The following is a 25,364-nucleotide window of genomic DNA, read 5'->3' as shown; positions in this document are numbered from 1 at the left end:
CATAGTTTGGCTATTGTGAATTGTGCTTCTATAAACATGGGTTTGCATGTACTGCTATAGTATGATGTATTGCTAGTAGGGTAAATACAGAGGAGTGGTATAGCTGGGTCATATGGTGGTTCAATTCCTAGTCTTTTGAGGAATTTCCATACTGATTTCAAAAATGATTGTACTAATTTATCATCTTACCAACAGTGTAAAAGTATTCCTTTTTCTCCACATCCTTTCCATCATTTATTAGTTTTTGTATTCTTTGTGTCTGTGTGAATTTGAACAAGTTTCTTTTTTATTAAAATTTTTAGTTACATATAACATTAGGAATCATTTGTTCCTTTCCCTCTCCTCTACTGATCTTTCTGTAATTTACCTATAGTTTTTCTTAAATTTGTGTACTGTTTGTAAGTTTTTAAAAATTAGAGCATTATAATTACACAGAGTATTTGGGTTCATTTTGACAAAATGATACATTCCAGGAATTTGATTACAATCCTCATTTTCCTCTCCCTTATCCCTTCCCTCCCTCTTTCTCTCTCCTTGATAGATCTTCTTTTTTCTCATTTATTTAATTTTGTTTGGTATCTCTGTATGTATATACATATATATGGGTGAAATTATTTTTGGTACATCTATATGTGTATATAATATGCTATTGTTTAATTCAGTACATATTTCTATTCCTTTTCCTTCTTTCCTCTATCCTGTCTTTCTATTTCCTCTAATCTACGGATCTACCTTGTATCTGTACAGTATCCAATCTCCTGCCCTGTCATTTTCTTTCCCTTATTTTGCTCTAGCTTCCACATATGAGAGAAACATTCAGCTCTTAATTTTCTGAATCTGGTTTGTTTCACTTAACATGTTTTTCTCCCTTTCCTTTCCATTTGCTAGTAGCTGCCATTGTTTCATTCTTCTTTATGGCCAAGTAGAACTTCATTGTTTATATATGTTACATTTTCTTGATCCATTCATCTGTTGATGGGTATCTGGGTTTATTACATAATTTGGCTATTGTTAATTGTGTTGCTATAAAATTGAAGTGGCTATATTGCTATAATATGCTGATGTTAATTCTTTTGGATAAATATTGAGGAGTGGGATAGATGAGTCATATGGTAGTTCCGTTCCATAATTTTTTTTTTTGAGAGAAGTAAAGCAAAGACTTTAATGAAGATATCAAATATTTCTCAGACATGTACCCTTTCATTGTCAAGGTGGTCACTTGTCCCAAGGAGACAAATGATTGTGTTCTCTAATTTTTTTTGACATAAATATTATCTTTTTTAAAAATTTATCTTTTAATTTTTTACAGACTGCATTTTGATTCATTGTACACAAATGGGGTACATCATTTCATTTCTATGATTGTACATGATGTAGATTCATACCATTTATGTAATCATTCATGTACCTAGGGTAATGATGTCTGTCTCATTCCATCATTTTTAATACCCCCTCCCTCTCGTTTCCTTCTACATAATCTAAAGTTCCCCCATTCTTCTCTCCCTTCCCTGCCCCCCCCATTATATATCATTCTCTACTTATCAGGGAAAACATTTGGCCTTTGGGTTTTTTGGGTTTGGCTTATTTCACTTAGTATGATATTCTCCAATTCCATCCATTTATTTACAAATGCCATAATATTATTATTCTTTATGACTGAATAATATTCCATTGTATATATATACCACAGTTTCTTTAGCTATTCATCTGTTGAAGGGCATCTAGATTGGTTCCACAATCTAGCTATTGTGAACTGAGCTGCTATAAACCTTGATGTGGCTGTGTTACTGTAGTTTGCTGATTTTAAGTCCTTTGGGTATAAACCGAGGAGTGGGATAACTGGGTCAAAATGTGGGTCCATTCCAAGTTTTCTAAGGATTCTCCACACTGCTTTCCATAGTGCTTATGCTAATTTTCAGTCCTACCAACAATGTATAAGAATACCATTTCCCCCACATCCTCAATAGTATTTATTGTTATTTGTATTAGTGATGAGTGCCATTCTGAGATGAAATCTTAGTATAGTTTTGATTTGAATTTCCCTGATTGCTAGAGATGTTGAACCTTTTTAAAAATATTTGTTGGCCATTTGGATTTCTTTTGAAAAGTTCTATTTATTTCTTTGGCCCGTTTATTATTTGGGTTATTTGTTTTTTTAGGCATTAAATTTTTTTGAGTTCTTTATATATACTGGATATTAATTCCCTGACAGAGGAGTGTCTAGCAAAGATTTTTTTTCCCATTCTGTAGGCTATTTCTTCTCTCTGTTAATCATTTCCTTTGCTGTGTAGAAGATAGTGTCCCATTTATTGATTTTTGGTTTTATTTCTTGAGTTTTAGGGGTATTGTTGACAAAGTCAGTGCCTGTACCTATATGATGGATGTGTTGATCTAATGCTCTCTTCTACTGGGTGCATGGTTTGTGGTCTAATTCCTGGTCTTTGATTCATTTTTATTTGATTTTTATGCAGGATGAAAGATAGGAATCTAATTTCATTGTTCTACATATGAATATCCAGATTTCCCAACACCATTTGTTAAAAATGTTGTCTTTTTTCCAACATACATTTTTTTCACCTTTATCAAGAATGAGATAGCTGTAAATATTTGGATTTGTTTCAGTGTCTTATATTCTATTCTCTTGGTGTTCATGTCTATGTTAATGCCAGTACCATGCTCTTTTTGTTACTATAGCTCTGTACGATAATTTGAGTTTGGGTATTGTTATCCCTCTTGTGTCATTTTTCTTGTTTAGAATTGCTTTGGCTATTCTAGGTCTCTTATTCTTCCAAAAGAATTTAAGGATGTATCTAATCTAAATGATAATACATAAAATGGACCTAATAAACATCTACAGATTATTTTACCCCAAAACAGTTGAATTCACCTTCTTCTCAGCAGCTAATCAAACCTTCTCCAAAGTAGATCATATTCTAGGTCACAATGTTAGGCTAAGCAAATACAAAAATACTGATATCATTTTTCCCCCAGTGCTGTGAATAATGTCATTGATATTTTGATGGGGATTTCATTGAATGTATTATTGCTTTTGGTGGTGGCCATTTTGACAATATTAATTCTTCCTCTACAAGAACATCAGAGGTGTTTCCATTTTCTGAGCTCTTCTTTCTTTTTTTAGTGTTCCATAGTTTTCATTGTAAATCTATTTCACTTCCTTGTGAGGTTAATTCCCAGATTTTTTAAAATTCATTTTTATTGTAAACAAATGGGATACATCTTGTTTCTCTGTTTGTACATGAAGTAGAGGTATACCATTTGTGTAATCATACATTTACCTAGTGTAATAGTTTTTGATTCATTCTGTTATTTTTTTCTCCCCCCCACCCTCCTCCTCTCTTAATCCCTCTATAGAGTCCCTCCTTCCTCCATTCTTGCCCCAGATTTTTTTTAATTTTTATTTTTTTGAAGTTATTGTGAAAGGAATGTTTTTCCCTATTTATTTCTCAACTGAATTGCTATAGGAGTATAAGAAAGCTACTGATTTATGAGTGTTGATCTTGTATCCTGCTACTTTGCTAAATTCATTTATTTATCAGCTTCAGAAGTCTTCTGGTAGAATATTTGGGTCTTCTATTGATCATGTCATCAATAAACAGTAATATTTTGACTTCTTTTTAAAATTTCTGATGTGTATCCATTTAATTTCCTTCTGTTGCTTGATTACCTGGCTAGAGTTTTAAGAACTATACTGAATAGAAGTGGTTAGAGTGGACATCCTTGCCTTATCCCTGATTTTAGAGGAAAAGCTTCCAGTTTTTCTCCATTCTATTTATTTCTTTGGCCCATTTATTATTTGGGTTATTTGTTTTTTACGCATTAAACTTTTTTGAGTTCTTTATATATTCTGGATATTAATTCCCTGACAGAGGAGTGTCTAGCAAAGATTTTTTTCCCATTCTGTAGGCTATTTCTTCTCTCTGTTAATCATTTCCTTTGCTGTGTGGAAGATAGTGTCCCATTTATTGATTTTTGGTTTATTTATTGATGTTGGCTTTGGGTTGTTTGTATATTACATTTATAGTATTGAGGTAAGTTCCTTCTATCCCTAGTTTCTCTGGTATTTTTTAACACAAATAGTTGCTGTGTTTAAGACTTTTTCAGTATCTATTGAGATGATCATATAATTCTTGTTCTTGATTCTATTTAAGTGATAAATTACATTTATTGATTTGTATATGTTGGACCAGACTTGCATACCTGGATTGAAGCTCACTTGATCATGGTATTTTATCTTCCTGATATGTTTTTGAATGTGGTTTGCTAATATTTATTGAGGATTTTGCATCTGTGTTCATCAGGGATTTGATCTGTACTTTTCTTTCCTAGATGTGTCTTTGTCTGGTTTTGGTGTCAGGATTATACTAACTTCATAGAATGTATTTTGGAGTATTCCCTCCCTTTCAATTTCATGGAATAATTTGAGGAAGACTAGTGTTAGTTCTTCTGTAAAGGTCTGGTAGAATTCAGTTGAGAATTCATCTGGTCTTGAACTTTTCTTTGTTGAGAGATTTTGATTTCTGTTTCAATTTCACTACTTAATATTAGTCTGTTTAGGTTTTCTATATCTTCCTGATTGAATTTGGGCAGGTCATAGGTATCTAGAAATTTGTTGGTGTCTTCTATATTTTGCAGTTTATTGGAATATAAATTTTTGAAATAGTTTCTAATGATCCTCTGGATTTCAGAAGTATCTGTGGTGATATCTCCTTTATCATGTCCAATTTTGTTGACTTGAGTCCTCTCTTTCTTTCTTTGGGTTAGTTTCGCTAAGGGGTTATCAATCTTAGTTAAAAAACTCTTTGTTGCATTGATCCTATGTATTGTTTTCCTATTCTCACTTTCATTAATTTTGGCTCTAATCTTTATTTTTTTCTGTCTTCCACTGGTTTTAAGGTTAATTTGTCCTTTTTCTAAGGTCTTGAGGTGGAGCATAAATTTATTTATTTGGGATCTCTATATTTTTAATGTAGGCACTTAACATAATCAATTTTTCTTCTTAGACAGGGCATGGTGGTGAACACCTATAATCTCAGTGGCTTGAGAGGCTGAGGCAGGAGAACCACAAGTTCATGGCCAGCCTGAGCAGCTTAGTGAGGCTCTGTCTCAAAATAAAAACTTAGAAAAAGGACTGGAGATGTGGCTCAGTGGTTAAGTGCCCCTAGATTCAATCCATGGTACAAAACAAAAATTACTTAGTACTGCTTTCATATTCACAGATATTTTATATCTTTTTTATCATATTCACAGATATGTTGTATCTTTTTTATTATTATTTTTTATTTTTACAGACTGCATTTGATTCATTGTACACATTTTCATTTATTTCTAAGAATTTCTTGATTTCTTCTCTCATTTATTCTTTGATCATTCTTCTTCATTTAAAACAGTTTTGTTTAATTTCCATGTATTTATAAGATTTCTGTTATTTTTCTTGCTGTTGATTTCTAGTTTAATTCCTTTATGGTCCAATATGATGCATGGGATTATATCAGTATTTTTCTATTTGCTTAGTCTAACATTGTGACCTAGAATATGGTCTACTTTGGAGAAGTTTTGATTAACTGCTGAGAAGAAGGTGAATTCAACTTTTTTTGGGGTAAAATAATCTGTAGATGTCTATTAGGTCCATTTTTATATATTATCATTTAGATTAGATATATCTTTATTGATTTTTATGCTTTGATGACCTAATTGTGGTATGGATGTGTTAAAATATCCCAGTATTATTGTATTGGGGCTATGTGGGATTTAATGTCAATGAGTATTTTTTTAATGTAATTGGGTGTGTTAACATTTGGGATACATGTATTAGCTATCATTATTTCTTGTTGTTGGATTATTCCCTTTACTAGGATGTAAGTGACCCTCTTTGTCTCTTACAATTAATTTTTACTTGAAGTCAGTTTTGTCAGATATGAGAATGGCTACTCCTGTCTTGTTTTTTTTTTTCTTTTTGAGCATTAAAATTTATATCATTTCACTCTTTTATCAATAACCATAAATATTGTATGTAACAATATCAATACAATACATTCAGGGCCTTAAATCCTGGCAGAAAAACCAGTGTGAAAACATTAAGATGAAGACCAATGTAAGTAACCTGAAAACAAGCAAATTGTTACATAACTATTTGTATAGGGTCCATCAAAAGTATAGCAAACATATTAGGTACTTGCATAAACATGCATATTATAACTATATGGATACTAAAAAATTAACAAAAATTAATAGATTGATGCATTCTGAAAATATAGAGAAATATATTCCACCAAACTGCCAAATTGTTAATTTTTTAATATTCATATAGTTATAATATCTTGCCTTGTTTTTGAAGTCTGTTTGCAAGGAATATTTTTTTCCATCCTTTTACCTTCAGCCTGTGAGTGTCCTTACATATTAGATGAGTCTCTTGCAAACAGTATATGGGTTGGATTTTTTTTTCATCCATTCTTTTAATCTACATTTTTTAATTGGGGGAGTTGAGACCATTTACATTCAGTGTTATTATGGATATGTGCTTGTGGTTTGCTGCCATTTTCATTTTTTTATTGTATTTAATTCTCTTTTGGTTTCATTTAGATAATTTGTCTTCTATTGCTCTTCATTCATTTGGGAGTTCTATGATTTGTTTTTGGGATCCTGTGACTATTTGTAGAACTGGCTTGGTTGTCATGAATTCTTTTTGTTAATCCTTGTTATGGAAGGTTTTAAAATTCCCAATTGATTATGAAAGAGAGTTTTGCTGGGTACAGTAGTCTTAGTTGGCAATTGTTTTCTTTTATAGCTTGAAATATCTCATTCCATGCCCTCCTTGGTGTTAGAATCTGAGTTGAGAATTCTGAAGTGAGCCTTATTGGTTTGCCTCTAAATGTGAACTGATGTTTGTCTCTTAATATTCTTTCCTTATTTTCTATGTTAGGAATTTTGATTATGTGTCTTGGAGAACATGTTTTCTGGTTAGTTCTATATGGGGTCCTGTATGCCTCCTGTATGTGGATGTCTATCTCCTTTCAGATATGGGGAAAGTTTTCTGTGACTGTTTCATTGAAAATGTTCTCAATGCCTTTTAATTGTATCTCCCTGTTCTCTTCTGTCCCAGGTTTGGTCTCTTGATGTTGCCTCAGAGTTCTTGTATATTCTGATCATGTTATATTATTCTTTTCTTTTATTATATTCTGTATACTCAAATTCAAGTATCCTCTCTTCAAGACCTGAGGTTTTGTTTTCAAGTGCTAAAGTTCTGTTTTCCACATAATCTAATCTCTTGGTGATGCTTTCAAGTGAATTTTTAATTCGATTGTATCTTTCATTTCTATGAGTTTTGATGTGTTCCTTTTCAATATTTCTATTTATTGAAATGGTCATTAATCTTCTGAATTTGCTCTTTTAATTTATTCCTTTGATCTTCTTTTAGTTCACTGAACATTTTGATAATCAGTTTTTTGTAATCTTTCTCTGGATTTCCCATCACTGTCATTTCTTTGGGGTCTTTTGTTGGGGAATTGTGAATCTTGGGAGGATTTTACCTGGTTTCTAATGTTTTATGAGGTCCTGCTCTTGCACATCAGTTGATGTGAGTTCTCCTTTGTCTTTTACATGCATGTCCTTGTGTGTATCTTTCTTTTTCATTGTAGGATTTCTGTTTTGAATACATGAGTAGATTTATAGGTGTGGGACCTGAGGTTCCCCTCTGATTGTTTCTTCAGGAGACCTGGTTTGTGGTTTGGGTTTTTTGTCTTTCCAATTCTATGAGTTGAAGTAATTGTTAGGCTCAGGTGTTGTTGGATCAATTGTGGGGTGAGGCTTTCTGTTGCTTGGCTTAATTGTGAGTATTTATTTATTTTTTAAAAAAAATTTGTTTTAGTTGTAGGTAGACACAATACCTTTATTTTATTTTTATGTGGTGCTGAGGATTGAAGCCAGGGCCTCATGCATGCTAGGTGAGTACTCTACCACTGAGCCACAACCCCAGCCCCAATTGTGGGTATTTCTTAAAAGCAGGGTTTCTACTCTGTAATCTTAAAGTGTTCCAATGACTTTCCAGCCCCTCTTAGAGGGAGGGGAAGCCAGGAGTGGCACTAATGACAGTGATTGATGTATACATTTTAAAGATAAATGTCTGATGTCGTCTTTAACATCTGTCGTTCTAATTGTCACCTTATAGAGAAGCCATCTTCCTCTGTAGGCCTGATGCTAAGGAGCTGCTAGGTGATGCTTGCTTCCTCTGCTTTGCCATCTTTGATCCTTATTTTTGTATTCTTGATGACTTCTATTTTGACTGGTGTGAGATAAAATCTCAGTGTAGTTTTGATTTGCATTTCCCTAATTGCTAATGATGTTGAATATTTTTCATATATTTGTTGGTTGGTTGTAGCTCTTATTTTGATAAGTGTCTGTTTAATTCATTGTTTATTTATTAATTGGGTTATTTGTTTTTTGGTGTTAGTTTTTTTGAGTTCTTTATACATTTCATATATTAATCCTCTGTCAGAAGAGTAACTAGTAAAACTTTTCTCCCATTCTGTAGGTTCCATCTTCACATTTAAAAAAATTTCTTCTTTTTAGGTGTACATAATAGTAGAGTATACTTTGACATATTGTACACACATAGAGTATAACTTATTCTAATTAGGATACCATTCTTGTAGTTGTACATGATCTGGAGTTTCACTGGTCATGTATTCACATATGAACATAGGAAAGTTATGTCTGATTCATTCTACTGTCTTTCCTATTCCCATTCTCTTGCCCTTCCTTTCATTTCCCTTTAATCCAATGAGCTTCTAAGTTCATCTCCCCCTCCCCCTGGTTTACTGTGTGTTGGTATCCACTAATCAGAGAGAACATTTGGCTTTTGGTTTTCTGAGATTGACTTATTTCACTTAGCATGATAATCTCCAGTTCCACCCATTTACTGGTGAATGCCATAATTTCATTCTTCCTTATGGTTGAGAAATATTCCATTGTGTATATATACCACATTTTCTTTATCCATTCATCTGTTGAAATGCACCTAGCTATTGTGAATGGAGCTGCTATAAACGTTGATGTGGCTATGTCACAGTAGTATGCTGATTTTAAATCCTTTGGGTATATACTGAGGAATGAGATAACTGAGTCAAATGGTGGTTACTATCCAAGTTTTCTGAAGGAATCTCCATACTGCTTTCCAGAGTGGTTGCACCAATTTGTGGTTCCACCAGCAATGTATGAGTGAATCTTTTCCTCCACATCCTCATTTATTGTTAATTGTATTCTTGATAATTGCCATTCTGACTGAAGGGAGATGGAATCTCAGTGTAGTTTTAATTTGCATTTCTCTAATTGCTAGAGGTATTGAACATTTTTTTGTGTGTATTTTTTGACCATTCATATTTTTTCTTCTGTGAAGTACCTGTTTGTTTCCTTAACCCATTTATTGATTGGGTTATTTATTTATTTACTTTTTTTTTGGTGTTAAATTTTTTGAGTTCTTTATATATCCTAGAAATTAATGCTCTATCTGAGGTGCAGGGTGGCAAAGATTTTTTCCTATTCTGTAGGCTCTCTATTTATGTTCTCCATTATTTCCTTTACTGTGAAGAAGCTTTTTAGTTTGATACAATCCCATATATTGATTCTTGATTTTACTTCTTGTGCCTTAGGGATCTTGTTGAGGAAGTTGGTTCCTAAGCCATCATGATAGAGATTTGGGCCTACTTTTCTTCTAGTAGGTGCAGGGTCTCTGGTCGAATGCCTAGCTCCTTACTCCACTTTGTGTTGAGTTTTATGCAGGATAAGAGATACAGGTCTAATTTCATTTTGCTACAAATGGATTTCTAGTTTTCCTACAAATGGATTTCTAGTTTTCCTGGCACCATTTGTTGAAGAGTCTAGCCTTTGTCTAGTATGAGATAATTGTATTTATGTGGGTTTGTCACTCTGTCTTCTATTCTGTTCCATTGGTCTTCATGTCTATTTTTGTGCCACTACCATGCATTTTTTGTTATTATAGCTCTGCAGTATATGTACTTTTTGTTTCTTCTTGAGTTATGAACTAAGCATGGAAGGATGGGCTTTCGAAAGGGTCCTACTTTTTTATTGTGCTGCTTACTGAGTTGAAGGTTGGGGTTTAGAACTTCCAAACTTCCCTTATTGGGAGACTGGTATGGGTGGGCTGGGCTGTAGGTAGGGTGGTGAAGCAACTGGCTGGGCCAGGTAGTATGGTGGCTTGTTGGGCTGGCCTAGCTGGCCCAGGATGGGTGGGCCAGGCAGCAAAGCTACCAGCTGGGTGGTAGTTGTTTGCTGGGTCAAGCAGGCCTGGCTGCAAAGTTGTGGGCGAGGCAGGCTGGACTGTAGCTGGGTGCTTATGTCTGGCAGGCCTAGGTGGACTGGGCCTGGTGGATCAGTTCCGAGAGATGGGCTTTGTAGGCCAGCAGCAAATCTGTGGGATGGGCCAGACCAACCTGCTGGTGAAGTGGTGGGCTGGCAGCAAAACCATGGGCCTAGTAGACAGACTGGTAGGCTAGGTGGTGGGTCAGGGGGCTGGGGGACTGGGGCTAGAGGGCTCAGGCAGGTGCCAGACTGGTGCCAGACCTGGCAGGCACTGGGGACCCAGGGACCCAGTGGGTGCTGGATCAGGGAGGGTCCCAGGGACTGGGTTGGTGCTGAGACCTAGCTGGTGCTGTCTGTGTGGGTCCTGGGAACCTGGTGGGTGCCAGACTAGGAGATTGCTGGGACTAGTCTGCTGTGCAAGTTGAGAACTGGGTGCCCTCACACCCACTCTTCCAACTTCTTGACCCACTGTAACTGGCCTTGTTAGCCCTAGCATGCCACAGAACTCACAGACTCTGGGAGCAGCAAGTTCTCTCTGGCATCTCTAACTTGTGTTCCCCAAGTTTCTGATTTTCCATGTGCTTGTTAGGATCAGTTAAGTCTTTGCTAGGCTTAGGTAGGTTTATGCTGACTACTTGCAAACTCATGGATCTAAGTTTTCAATTCCTGTTGGTGCTGCCAAGCTATAGTTCCAAGATGACTCTTGGATCGGCAATCTGCTAATGATTGATAAACTCAGGGCAACTTTTTTGTAGATCTGTTTAATGAGTTGAACAGTCTCTGGTTCAGTTAGGGCAGACTGCCCCTCCAGTCTCAGAATTTTTTTCTCTAAACTTCAGAGAAGCAGTATTCCCACTGCCCGATTTCTGGGCAGCAGAGCTAGGAGAATTGCTGCCTCACTCTAGTCTGCCATCCTGCCCCTCCTTGTCCCATTCTTAATTGTTTCCTTTGCTGTGAAGAAACTTTTTTATTTGATTCCATCCCATTTATTAACTCTTGGCATTATTTCCTGAGCTTTAGGGGTCCTATTGAGAGTTGTTGCCTGGGCCTAATGTGCTACATTTTCTTTTAGGAGTTGCATAGTTTCAACCAATCTTATTTTTACCATCTATACTTCAGCTTCATCTGCAAAAGACAATGACTGCTTTTATCTTTAGTACTTTAAATGTATATGTGGGTAGTTTAGTGTGGGGTGTGTTTAGTAGGAATCTAACTCAGAGTTATAGTGCAGATTTTGTATGATCTCTCCTTGTTGATTATTTGTTATTTTAAGTTAAAGCAATCTACTTAAATGAATGAATCATAGTAGTTTTTGAGCTTTTTGGAATCAATAAATGAAAGCTACAAATCCTGATACTCAGTTCAAGCTAAAATCTCTCCATTATGCAAACTCCAACCTTTAGTTAAAATACCCTCGATGATGTTTCATTACTGGATTTTCTCCCTTTTGATCATGGGTAAATTACCTGAAAGTATTTTTTTTGTGTGTGTGTATGTGTGTGTGTGTGTGTGTTTCTTATTTTGAACTCTTACAAGTATATTTCCTTTAAAGTTCCCATTTGGAGTTATGTAAAGGTCAAAGAGATAAATGTGAAGAAAAAATATTTAAGAAGTAGAGCTAAAATTTCTTAGAGAAAGTGCAAGGGATAAAGAATGTTTTAGAATTAAATGGATTAGTTGGAAAACTAATTATTTAAAAGATAAAATTACTTAAATTCTTTAAAATCTTAGATATGGAATTATTTTTATTTGAACATAGAAGAAGCCAAGAAATGAGCAAGGCATAGAAAAGATCATACAACATTATAAATATTTAATATAAAGTTCAATAAATTATTTTGAAAAGAACTTGCTTGTTATGTGACAAAGAGAGGGAAAATGAGCAGGTTTTGCCTATGTTGAAACTGATAGGTAGACTCTGGGTAGACTTTTTCTGACTCTGAAAAGTCTTCTGTTTTTTGTGGTCCAATTCAAATTCCCTTATGTCTTCTATGTGGTCTCTGACCCTCAGTCAGGATCACTGGGTTTTTTTGAATTTTCACTGCTTGTTACTTTTATCTCTGTTTTGCACTGTCTTTACTACTTTGCCTTGTGCTAGAGTTAATGGTAGGGTAGAAAAAGCATAGACATTGTAGTAAAACCCCTGTTCAGTTGAACTTTCTGAGTCCCAGTTTACTCATTTGTAAATGGAACTCTGGTCATTCTTGTGAGGAGTAATGTGGAAAGCATAAACTACCTGGGGCTAAACAGACATTCAATAAATGTCAGTGTCCTTCCCATTTCTAGGTTTCATGTCTAGTTTCCCACATAATCTGTAAAATCCTTTAGGGCAGGAAATCTATTTTATATCCACAATGCCTTGAGCATAGTAGGTTCTAAATGATTATTTATTGATTATAATTTGCTGTCCTGCTGCAAGGCTTGGGTTAGTACTGTTATTTTCTATTTCCTTTTCCTCTGTCATCTTGGATTGAAATGAACATGTTGCTTTCGTGAAATTGAAGTTTTAATTTCATAGAATGCCATTCTAATATGACTTATTCCATTGTTAGATACAGTAAGGGTCAATTTGTTTTCCTGGAAATTAAAATATATTCTATAAAATTTCATTAGCCTGTCTTATAGCATCATAGTCACAGTGGAATTTTGGTGTGTTTAAGATGGTAAAGTCTTTATCTGTAGAAGTCTAGCTAATAACACAGAGCATGGAAAATAAATGACATAAAAAGAAAGCAAATCCAAACATCTTTTAAATTACATTACTTGACATTTTCAATCATTAACCCTCCAAAGTATGTTCTAATTTACTGAAATAAACCAGGAATTCAATTTCTTGTGAGTTCCCTTTGCTTAATTAATTATTAGTAGCAGACAGTATTCTGTGATCTATGTAATTTGTCACCTTTGTATTTATTGAGTGTCTGATTTAAAAATGAACAAAAGCATTCTGATTCAGCAGAACTGATTTCATAACTCATGTGTTATAGAGTAGAAATGAATAAATGTTTGCTGAACATGTCACATATACTTTGATCATCAAAATACTAGTTTTCCTTCTCAAAATACAGTCTCCGAAAGATCTTTTTTTCTGAAGTTTGCTGGATGACCTACTCTCCTTAGATTTTCTATAGAGGCAACTCAGGTCTCATTCTATTACAGCAAAATGATATTTCAAGCAGCTACCTTTTATGAATTTTTTTCCATAATTAGAATGCTAAAACTCTTTTAATGCTTCCTCATTAAGAGTTGGAATTACACATTCATTATGATGTTTTTCTTTAAAACAACAGCAATGGATCCTAAAACATGGATTCTTTTTTTAAATGAAGCATGCTATTTTTGTTGGAGTGGGGACTAAACAGGCTTCTCATTCATGCAATAACACTGGTTGTACTTAGAATACTGTTTCTAATTCTATAATTGTACCTAATTATTTTTCAAAAGATAATTATCTAGTATTTGTTATCTGTACATTATGGATGGGAGAAACTGAGGCTCATTATTGACTTTCTGTGTTGCTATCTGGGAAATTGAGACAAATATTCTGTCATCTTAATGATGTGCTTTTGTTTTCATTTTCAGTTTCAAAGAACACTTGAGTGTCTTAAAAATGTTTCCAACAAATCTGACCTTCAGAAAACCTACCAGAAGCTTGGGAAGGAGCTGGAAAATCTGGATTATTTAGCTTTCAAACGTCAGCAGGTAGGAGTCAATGCCCTTCTTGGTGGAGGGGCTGAGCACTTTAGGCTTCCTACTATCTTGCCTGTCAGAAGTGCAGGCAGGTCTGGGGAGATGTACCTTCTAATTCTTAGGGTAGAAATAGCTTGTGCTGATCTGATTGGTCATATTCATACAACTTCCTGCAGTGTTCAGTGTGGTCCTTATTTTTAGATGTGTACTTTAGGGATTTCCACATGTGTCCTTGTACCTCTTTAAAGAAAATTCCTTCTTGTTTGTGAAGGTCTAGCTACCCTTTGACTAATGATGCCTCAGTGGCATATGTTGGCTTGGCCAAGTGACATTTATAATTGCCACAGGATACCTGAAAAGAAAAATCACTCAGAGTAGGAAAAGCTGTGGGTGTACATAAAGTTAAGGAAAAGAGTCACGAATCTGCCAAAATATGAATTGACTTCTAGTTTTCTTTTTTAATCTTTGAAGATGAGTTAAATTTTGCTAAATGTGGAAAATATACTTAACAAATGCATGTCTTTTTGCCTCCTTGTGTAGATCTCAAGATAAATCTAGAACAAAAATAAACTACAGGGTTTCTTTGAGATTGATATTTTATAAAACTAATCTTCACAATGATTACTTTCTGTGGGTTTTGAAGATATTGTCACAATAGATAACCACTCTTCCCTTGCTGGATGTTCTTGAGTTTCTTTACAGCCACTAGGTGTCAGGATCGTCAAGCTTTTACTTTGGTCAAATGTTTATTCTAATCAGAGCAGGCAGTGAGAAGTTTAAATTAGGTTGCATGAAATTTGGGAATGTGCTCAATGATAGTTGGCATCTAGAAAAATGACTAAATAACTGACTTTAATGGTCAGTCACCGAATCTTTCACTTAAGAATCTTTCCTGTTAGTGTGGCAAAGGGTGTGGCATTCTTGCCATTGCCTAATTCACAAGTGTTGGATCTTTTGGATTGGGGTTTTCAAAGTAGGACTTCTTATATTTTGTTAAACCTCATTAAGTCAACATGATGTGGTTTAGAAATATTAGCCTGAGAGAAGAATTGTGCATTAGGTTTTTGTTCTATCACAAATATTATGTGGACATTTAACCTTCCTTTCAACATTTCCTAGGTGTTACATTTGTTTTATGGAATGCCCCAGGGTAAATGAATTATCTCTAAACATACTTCAATTTATGTGAAAAATGATACAATATTAATTCATTATATTTTTTAAAGAAATTAATGCTGGCCCAGATATTAACACACATAGTAGAAGTAGTCACAATTACTGAGAGCTACTGCAGTATGCTGTTGCTTAAAATTCACACTGTGACTCACTACTCTGGCCTATGCAATTTTTAATAGTTTTGTTTCCAAGATCATATTTTACCACCAAGGGGTATTTAAGTTGGCAGGCAGTAGTTACTGTCCTCTTCTCTTATCCTTTCTCTATAACGCATTTTCCATGATTAGATTCTTACATTAGCTAATTGTGAATTTGGAAAAAGGTGAATACTTCGAGGGCTGAAGGGTAGAACTCCTGCTGAATGGCATTGAGGCTGCATAGGTACACTGCATGTGCATGAGGAAAGAGGGGCATGTGTAGTGTTTATACACACACACATATAAATCATATTGCTTTTTATTAAATGACAACTATATGCCACATAGTAGGACTAAAACATTAATTAGGTCACTAAATACTTTTAACGATACAGTGGAATTAGTTTTATTAGAACCATTTTACAGATGAGAAAACTATTGATAGAGTTAAGTAACTCTTTAATGTCCTAGAGTTAATAAGGCATGTCAAAACTATACAATCTGACTCAAACCTTGAGTGTCATGTATCCTAGATGGGCAGTGTTCAAAAAGTCAGAACATCAACTCTTCTTTGACTTACTGGAAATTGCCTTTTCTCTTCCATTCAATTCCTTTAAAACTTTAAAAACCTATTAAACACATAGCAGAAATTGTTTTTCTACTACTGGGAAAGATATAGATCTCTGTAAAATTGCTAATTCAACAAGAAAGTTTCTTTGTTTTAAGGCAGATTCTTTGTACCAGGAATTAGTCATGTGTTATTCTCCAGTCTGATTATATTTATCATTCTTTGTTGTGGCAGAATGTAAGCTGCATAAGGAGAGACTTTTTGGACTCATGATCTTCAGTGCTGTATCCTCTCTAGGCTCACATACCTGACTCATGGCAAATAATAAATATTATTGGTGGTGGTATTCCTAGGAATGAAGAAGCAGCCAAACTTTAGTCCTTGGATTATAGGCAATTAAAATCAAATGTGTTTTGTTTCACTTTTAAAATTCAGAAGGGTGTTGGTTCTCAGATTTCTATATGCCAAAGACTGGCATTGTTTTATTTTAGTTTTTTTTCCTAACATATTTAATTCTTCTACTTACTTCTTTCAAGGAACAGAAAGTAGGGACTGTAGCTCAGTGGTAGAGTGCTTGCTTGCCTCACACATATGATGTACTGGGTTTGATCCTCAGCACCACATAAAAATAAATGAATAAATAAAGATGTTGTATCCATCTACAACAACAAAAAAAATTAAAAAAAAGCAACAGAAAATGTCAGTGTTACCTTAGCTCTGAAATATAGATATATGATTTTTTTTGCGGTGCTGGGAATTTAACCCAGAGCCTCATGCATGTGAGGCAAGTACTCTACCACTGAGCTATGTAACTCAGCAACTTTTAGAAGCATTTCTTTTCCAGCACCAGATAGACCCCTGGAGTACTTTGTTCCATTTTTTTAAACCTCCTTTTTTTTTTTTTTTTTTTGAAAAGTTATTGTGTTTTCTCTTCTAGGCATGAACTTAAGCTATTCCTTGGGTCAGAGCACAAGCATCTCTACAGTTTCTTACTTTCAAAAAGACTAAATTTTCAAAATAGCTTTGCTTGGAAAAGGTGATAGATGAGGTGGTAGATAGGTATCCAGAGATGAGTTAGCCTGAAAGAGATGAATGACAAAGCAGGATTAACCTGAAAATCTGGAAGCTCTTTAAAAAGTTTTCACTACCTGAGGATACAATCTTGGAGTTTATCTGCTTGGACTGTTTGGTTTTATCCTCTGCTTGGTGTTACAAAGGAATGGAAATAGCAATCTCTAACTATTATAGAGATCCCAGACCTATGTATTAATTCAAAAAGTTATAAATCAAGAGATTTTTCTTGGGGGCTTTGGTTCTGTAGAGTAAAATAAAATAAGATTTGATAATCTAGACTCTGATTTAATTCTTTCTTTCATCTTCTACCCTTAATACTTATAATAATATTATAAAACACTTTCCATTTCCAGAGGTTTCTGAAGTTCTTTAATATAAATTAAAGTTGACACATTGAGTTGAACATTACATAGACTGAAGCACATTTTACACAGTATTTGAAAATTAAAATACTATGCTTCAGGTACACACCCATATTCAAACATATCACGTGTGGCTGATTCTTGTCTCCCTGATCATGGCTTGTTATTCTTGCCTTTTGATCTTTGAATAAATTTCATATAACTTGGTATTAAGAGTACACAGTGCCTTTCTATTTGTTTATTTAACTACTATTTTTCCTTTAAATTGAAGTCTTTCTCCCTCCTGACACCATACCCTATGACTTCTAGTTAATATGTAAACTCTTCATTTTTTTTTTTCCAGTCTTAGCTTTTATCTGTTTCATACAGTTTGGTGTCTGATTGGTGATACCCTCATAGAATCCATGTAGTGCAAAAGTTAGAATGTGGGTTTCGTAGTTAGCTAAACCTAGTTGGACTATTTGTACTTCCTTGGGCACCCAAGTTTCTTCATTTAAAACACAAAGAAAATAACTCCTAATTTATAGGATGTTTTGGAAAAAATTTTATACCAAGTATAAAATAAATCCTTTAAAGTGTACAAAGTGTTTAGCATAGCACCTAATGTGGTTAGTATTAGTAGCTATCATAATGTTGTTTTTTTAAAAATAGTGTATAATTTATATAAGGATATTTCCTCTAGTATATATAATTTTGTACTATATGTAGGGTACAGTAATGTTCTAAACATATAGGCCTAAATGTTTTTGAATATCTATAGTCTTAGTAGCTGGTGATCTGTTACAGAAAGAACATGGTATGCCTCAAGGAGGGAGTTGTAACATTTGGTTCTAGTAAGTATCTATGGAAACATCTCTTGATGGACAGTGAAATTAAGGGCTCAATTTCTTGTACCATGGCAATCCACAGGGGAAATAGGGTCTTAGACCCAATATTCTGGCTAAAATCCAATTTGTAATAATTACATCCTATGTATCTAGACTTCCTTTGTGCTTCCAGATGGTATTGTTCAGCACAATTTGATCCTTTTTGTAGTGATGATGTGCAGGAATGAACAACTGCTTTTTTTCTTTTACTAGGCTGGGTAGGTGTTACCCCTTTTAGATAATTCCAAGACCAGAAGGGTCTATAATACCTTGTACAGTAGGAATTGAATTTAAAATAAAGACTTAACAATGAAGTAAAGTAGAAATAAATTATATGCAACTTACTTAGTGAAAATGACTGCAGGTCAGTATCCTTAAATTGGAAAACAAAATTGTGCTTCTTTTTTTTTCATAATAGCCATCTTAGCAGGTGTGAAAGAAGAGACAAGAGTAGGTGATGATAGGGAGAAAAGGGAATCTTTTTACACTGTTGGTGGTAATGTAAATTGGTATAGTCAATATGGAAAACAGTATGAAAAAAATTAATAATAGAATTACCATATGATCTAGCAATCCCACTTCTGGGCATATATCCAAAGGAAATGAAATCAGTATCTTGAAGAGATAACTGTGCTTCCATATTAATTGCAACACTATTCACAATAGCTAAGATGTGGAAACAAATTAAGTGTTTAGATGAATAGATAAAAAATGTGATATATATATACACAATGGAATATTTTTAGTCAGCCTCAAAAAAAAAAAAGGGAATTCTTCTGTTTGTGATAATATGGATGAGTCTAGAGAATATTATACTAAGTGATATAAGGCAGACAGCTGGGCACTATGGCACACAGCTATAATCCCAGTGCCTCGGGAGGCCGAGGCAGGAGGATCACAAGTTCAAAGCCAGCCTCAGTAAAAGTGAGGTGCTATGCAACTCACTGAGACCCTGTCTCTAAATAAAATGCAAAATAGGGTTGGCTCAGTGGTTGAGTGCCCCCGAGTTCAATGCCCAGGACCACCCCTCCCCACAAAAAGAAATAAGTCACACCGAGAAAGACAAAGATTGCCTGATTTCACCTATGTACAGAATCCCCAAGAAAGTCAAACTCACAGAAGCAGAAAGTAGAAGGAGTGGTGCCCAGGAGTTGGGGGATAGGAAAGTGGGAAATGTTTGTTAAAGAGTACAGACTTTCAGTTATAAGATGATTAAGTTCTGGGGAATCTAATGGACAGTATGGATGGGGATGGATATATTAATTTGATTATAGTAATTGACATATATGATAGATATTGTATAGATTTATATATCAAATCATTTTATATTCCTTGGATATATTCAATATTTGTTAATTAAATATTTAAAATTAAAAAAAAAAGAAATAGGAAATTCCAGATGGATAATACTTGACCACATAGAAAACAATTTTAAGCTTACCCCAGAACTCAAGAACTCTGAGGATACAAGACAACAATGTAGAAATCCTGTGAAAACAGTGCTTAGCAGAATAAAATTGCACAGTACTAGGCCTGGTGTTGATGTATAGCAGCATACAGAGAAGAGGAAATTGATAAATTCCAGTAGTAATCTTCCACCAAGTATGTTTTATAGCAAGAAAGATGTCATGCATCAGGTAGGATAAGGGGATATGCAAGGATATTGCCCTGGTAGTTGCTCATCTGCAAGGACAATGTAAGGTAGAACTAATTTCCCACTGGGATTAACATTAAAATGGAGATTGTAAATGTATTTTACTTAAGACCTTCCAAAATAAGAAACATATGCATTTGGAGTTAATTAGGTGAAATTGAAGGAGAAGTATAATTGGGAGCTGGACTGAATGAGCACTAAGGGGAGATGCTAAGCTTCTAGAACAATGACTGTATAACTGTTGATTCACATCAGTGGCCTGTGTTAGATGAAATATGTTAATTGCTCAATTGGGAGAAGATCCTTCCATTCCTTGTTCTGTAATTAATCCAACTCTCGTGAAAGAGTTTTGATTCAATTATTCCTTTTAAGAGTAAGTGAACCAAAGACTGCTAAAGTATTCATGTGTTAGATGGTATTATGTTTCTTATTTACTCAAGTAAAATGATTATGCTGTTTTAAAATCTGTTTCTGAATATTTCAAAGCATTTCAGACATCATTTAAAAATTCATTGCACAGGTATTAAAACTGTTGAATTATGAAGCAGTGTGCTACACCAAAGTTCAGATAAACTCAGACATGTTTTATTCTATTCACCACATATGCAATTCTATTTTTATTTGATCATACAGAGTTGTTTGTTCCAAAGGGGGTAAAAGATGATTGCATTTATTTTTCAGTTTTGTAATATGAAGGGAGAGAAGGTTTGATACATCAGTTAAGGTTATTCTGAGTGGGTAGCAGATCCTGAATTAATATTCACATTTCCTACTTATTGCAATAGTCATCAGACCATTTTCACTACTTCATAAACTGCAGATCTTTATAGATGATTGCTTTTTCTATAGTTAAAGTCCGAAGAAAGAAAGCTTATGGATTTTTATGTAACAACCTTGCCTTTTATTTTAAAATGAATGATCAAAATGATGCATTATTAAACATTTGTTCTACTTCCAATATTTGATTTCCACTATGAATAGTTAACAGTCATGACAAGTAGCTGTCTTGTATTAAATTAGTAACGTAAAAACATTATAGAGACATATTTTAAGTCTTCAGTTTTTTTATTCTGTTCCATCTGTTGTCTCTGAAGTTCAGTTTCTTGGTGGCACTTGGGTAGAAAACTGTTGAATCAAGTATACTAGTTGGTTTTCTTGTTCCAGAAAAGAGTTATTAATTTTTACAAGGTTGTTTGCTGTATAATAGTTTGCCTTGTGGGCAGCTTATAGTGGGGGATGCTTATTGAAATAGTTAATGCTTTGTTATAGGTTGTTTTAAAATTTACAAGGCTGATAGCATTTCAGAGGTGCTAAAAAGCGGGAACATTAGCATCCATATTGTGCTCATTTGTGCATGTCTTATATAGACATAACTAAGTCCCTGATTGTTGATAAAAATTGGTATTGAGAAGAAATACTACTGTTCCCAAAGAGTTAATTCTGTTTTATAGTGTTTCAAGGGAAGAGCCCCAGTGATCTAAGCCCCAGTCCCCATCTCTTAAAGTTTCTACCTCTCACATCACACTTGGGAACAGGCCTCTAATATATGAACACTTGAGGGTAAAACCAAATTCAAATTATAGTACCATTCTTTATCACAAATTTTATAGCTTATTTTTCATCTTTATTGAAGGATAATTGATAAATAAAATTATTTTATTCAATGTGTATAATGTGATATTTTGATATATTTGTGTATATATGTGTATACATATATTGAAATGATTACCAAAATTTAAGCTAATTAACATATTCATTAACCCACACAGTTTTTTTTTGTGATAACAATATGTAAGATCTCTTAACAATTTTCAAGTATATATTAAATTAACTATAGTCACTATGCTATACTTTAGATCACTAGAACTCATTCATCTTATAAATGAAAGTTTGTATCCCTGCACCACATCTCCAATTTTCCTCACCTCTCAGACCTGGGCAAACACTGTTCTACTCTCTGTTCCATGAGTTCTGTATTTTTATATTGCACATATAAGTGAAGTCATGCATTATTTTGAATTCTATGTCTGGCTTGTTTAACTTAGAATAATATCTTCTAGGTTCATCCATGTTATCACAAATGGCAAGATTTCATTCTTTTTAAAGGTCAAATGATATTCTATTATACATATAACATTTAATTTTTTTATAATTTTACAACTTTGTTTGACAATCAGCAATTAGTTAAAAAATATGGAAAGCTTTGCAAATATGCATGTCATCCTTGTGTAGGGGCCATCTTATTGTTCCAATTTTAGTATATGTACTGCTGAAGTGAGCACCAGTTGGCCATAGTTTTAAAATCCATTTGTCTCTCAGTGGACTCTAAACTGTTTCTATGTCTAGGCTATTGTGAATAGTGTTACAGTGAAGATGGAAGTGAAGATATCTCTTCCAAATTCTGATTTCATTTCCTTTGGATATAAACCCAGAAGGGAATTGCTAGATCATATAGTAGTTTTATTTCTATTATTATTATTATTATTATTATTATTATTATTTGCAGTGCTAGGGACTGAATCCAGGACCTCATGTATGCCAGGCAAGTGCTCTACAACTGAGCTATGCCCCAAACCCTAATTTTAATTTTTTTGAGAAACCCACAGACTGTTTCTCATAATGACCATATCAATTTACATTCCCACCACCACATATAAGGAGTCCCTTTTCTGCTCACCCTTACTAACCTTTGTTATCTTTTGAACTTTTGGTAGTAGCCATTCCTACAGATGTAAGGTAATACCTTGTGTGTTTTTAAAAATTTCCCTCATAATTGATAATGTCATGCACCTTTCATAATACCTCTTAGCCAAGTGTATGTCTTCCTTGGAAAAATGTCTGTTTTGGCTCTTTGCCCATTTTTAACTGGTTTATTTGGTTGTTTTGATATTGACTTGAATGAATTCCTCATATATTTTGAATATCAACCCCTTATCAGATAATATGGTATGCAAATATTTTCTCCCATTCTGTGGGGTTGCTTTTTTGTTTAGTTGTTTTCTTTGCTGTACAGAAACTTCTGGGTTTAGTGCAGTCTCAATTTATTTTTATTTTTATTGCCTATTATCATATCGAAAAAATAATTGCCAATAGCAATGTCATGGAGATTTTCCCCTAGGTTTTCATATAGCAGTTTTATGGTTTCAGATCTCATGTTTAAACTTTTAATTCATTTTCAGATGATTTTTGTATATAATATAAGAATAGAATTTCTTTTAAGTACTTTTCTTGTTTCTTTCTCTTTATTTTTTACATATGGGTATCCAGTTTTCTCAGTCCCATTTATTGAAGAAACTATCCTTTCTTCATTGTAGATTCTTGGTATCTTTGTTGAAGATTATTTAATGATATATATATGTAGATATATTTCTGGGTTTTCTGTTGTGATCCCTTGGTTCTTTTTTTTATGCCAGTTTCATAATATTTTGGTTACTGTAACTTTATAATATAATTTGAAAATTCTTGTTTAAGATTCTCAAGATTCCTTGAGCTGTTTGAAGTTTTTTGTAGTTCCTTATGAACTTTAGGATATTTTTTCTATTTCTTTGAAAAATGACATTGACATTTTGGGAATTTTGCCATTGGAATAGATATTTCATTGACTCTTTAGATTGTCTTTAGGTAGTATGGACATTTGAAAGTATTGATTCTTCTGATCCATAAACATGGATTATCTATTCATTTATTTGTGTCTTTTTCAATTTCTTTAATCAGTAATTGTTAGTTTTCAGTGTATAGAGCTTTTACATCCCTAATTACATTTATTCCTAAATATTTTATGTTTTCTTAGTTATTATAAATGAGATTGTTTTCTTGATTTCTGTTTTTGGTTTCTGTTTGAGATAGTTCATTGTTAGTTTATAGCAATACTACTGATTTTTGCATGTCAATTTTGTGTTCTGTTTTACTGAACTCATGTCTTAGTTTTAAAAGTGTTTTGGTAATATCTTCAACATTTTCCATCTGTAAGAACATGTCATATCCAGAGACAATTTAATTTCTTCCTTTCTGATTTGGATGACTTATTTCTTTTCTTACCCAATTGCTCTAGCTAGAACTTCCAGAACAGTGTTGATAAAAGTGATAAGAGTGAACATCCTTGTCTTATTCCTGGTCTTAAGGAAAAGCTTTCCATTTTTTACTACAGGGTAAAATGTTAACTGTGGGTTTCTGTTATATGGCTTTCATTGTATTGAAATATATTCCTTCTGTATCTAATTTTAGAAATTAGAAATTTTAATCATAAAATGATGTTGAATTTTGTTAGATGCTTTTTCTGCATCTATTGATATGTTCATATGATTTTGTCTGTCATTCTGTTAATATGGTATATCTCATCTATTGATTTGTATATGTTAAAACATCCTTTTATCCCAGGGATGAATTCCACTAGATCATGGTAAATGATCTTTTAATGTGTTGTTGAATTCATTTTGTTAGTGTTTTGTTGAGGAGTTTTACATTTATGTTTATCAAGGATATTGTCCTGTAATTTTTGTGTGTGTGTGTTCTTTTCAAGCTTTAGTATCAGGGTAATGCTGGCTTTGTGAAACAAGTTTGGAAGTAGTCCCTCTTTCAATTTTTTGGAAGAGTTTTGAGAAGAATTTGTATTGGTTCTTCTTTAAATGTTTTTTTTTTTAGAATTCAGCAGTGAATCCATCAGATCCTAGGCTCTTTGATGAAAGACTTTATTACTGATTCTATCTTCATACTTATTGGTCTCTTTTCAGATTTTTTGTTTTCTCGTTATCCAATCTTGATAGATTTTGTCTATCTAGGAATTTATTCATTTATTCTAGATTGTCCAATTTATTGGCATATAATTAACTGTTCATTATAGTCTTATGATTTTTTTGTATTTCCGTTGTATCAGTTCTGTTGTCTCCTCTTTCATTTCTGGTTTTATTTATTTGAATCTTCATTTTTTCAATGTAGTTAAAGATCTGTCACTTTTATCTTTTCAATTATAGTTTATTCTGAAGTTCCTTTTTCATGTGTGGGGTTTCTAAACATATTATATTCTTGTATATCACATATTTTAGCAGTTGTGAAATTGTTTTTTGCATATTGCTTTGCCACAAGTGAAAGAGAATGGATCAAATGTGAAAACTACTGAGTCTAAGGCTTATGCTGCCAAAGAGTAAGAATGTAGTACTTTAGCTCTGAAGTGTCTACTGTGACTTGGCCAAACTGATCTTGGGGCCATCTGGTATTGACTCAGTAGTGTTTGTTCCAGAAAATAAAGCTTAGTCACATATTTACTATATAACTAATGAAATCTCAAACATAGTTATAATAAACTTATGTATCCAGGCTATGTACCTCTATATTTACATACATAATCAGAAAACATCACAATGATTGTTACAGATGAAAATATTATTGCTACTGCTATAGCTTTCTGTGTTAATACTGGTGCTGGGAGAGTGCCTGGGGTGCTATTGGCTAAAATTCAAAGGAATTTTTGAGGCTGCTTAAATGAGGCCAGAGTTCTGACACTGG

At 33.7% G+C, this 25,364-nt stretch overlaps 1 protein-coding gene and 1 pseudogene across 2 annotated transcripts in view; one reads left to right on the top strand and one right to left on the bottom strand.

Moving 5' to 3' along the window:
• Ctnna3 (catenin alpha 3) overlaps positions 1-25,364 on the top strand; it is a 1,721,400-nt gene that overhangs the window by 149,903 nt on the left and 1,546,133 nt on the right. For both annotated transcript variants that reach the window (XM_047553944.1, XM_047553945.1), the window contains exon 5: positions 13,918-14,037. In XM_047553944.1, the coding sequence (XP_047409900.1) occupies positions 13,918-14,037 (120 nt within the window). The remainder of the gene's footprint in view (positions 1-13,917; positions 14,038-25,364) is intronic.
• On the bottom strand, positions 22,050-22,144 carry LOC124985998 (uncharacterized; annotated as a pseudogene).

Source organism: Sciurus carolinensis, chromosome 5 (genome assembly GCF_902686445.1).
Source record: "Sciurus carolinensis chromosome 5, mSciCar1.2, whole genome shotgun sequence".
Lineage (NCBI taxonomy): Eukaryota > Metazoa > Chordata > Mammalia > Rodentia > Sciuridae > Sciurus > Sciurus carolinensis.
The sequence above is the reverse complement of the archived record's forward strand: the minus strand, read 5'-3'. Positions and strand labels throughout refer to the sequence as shown.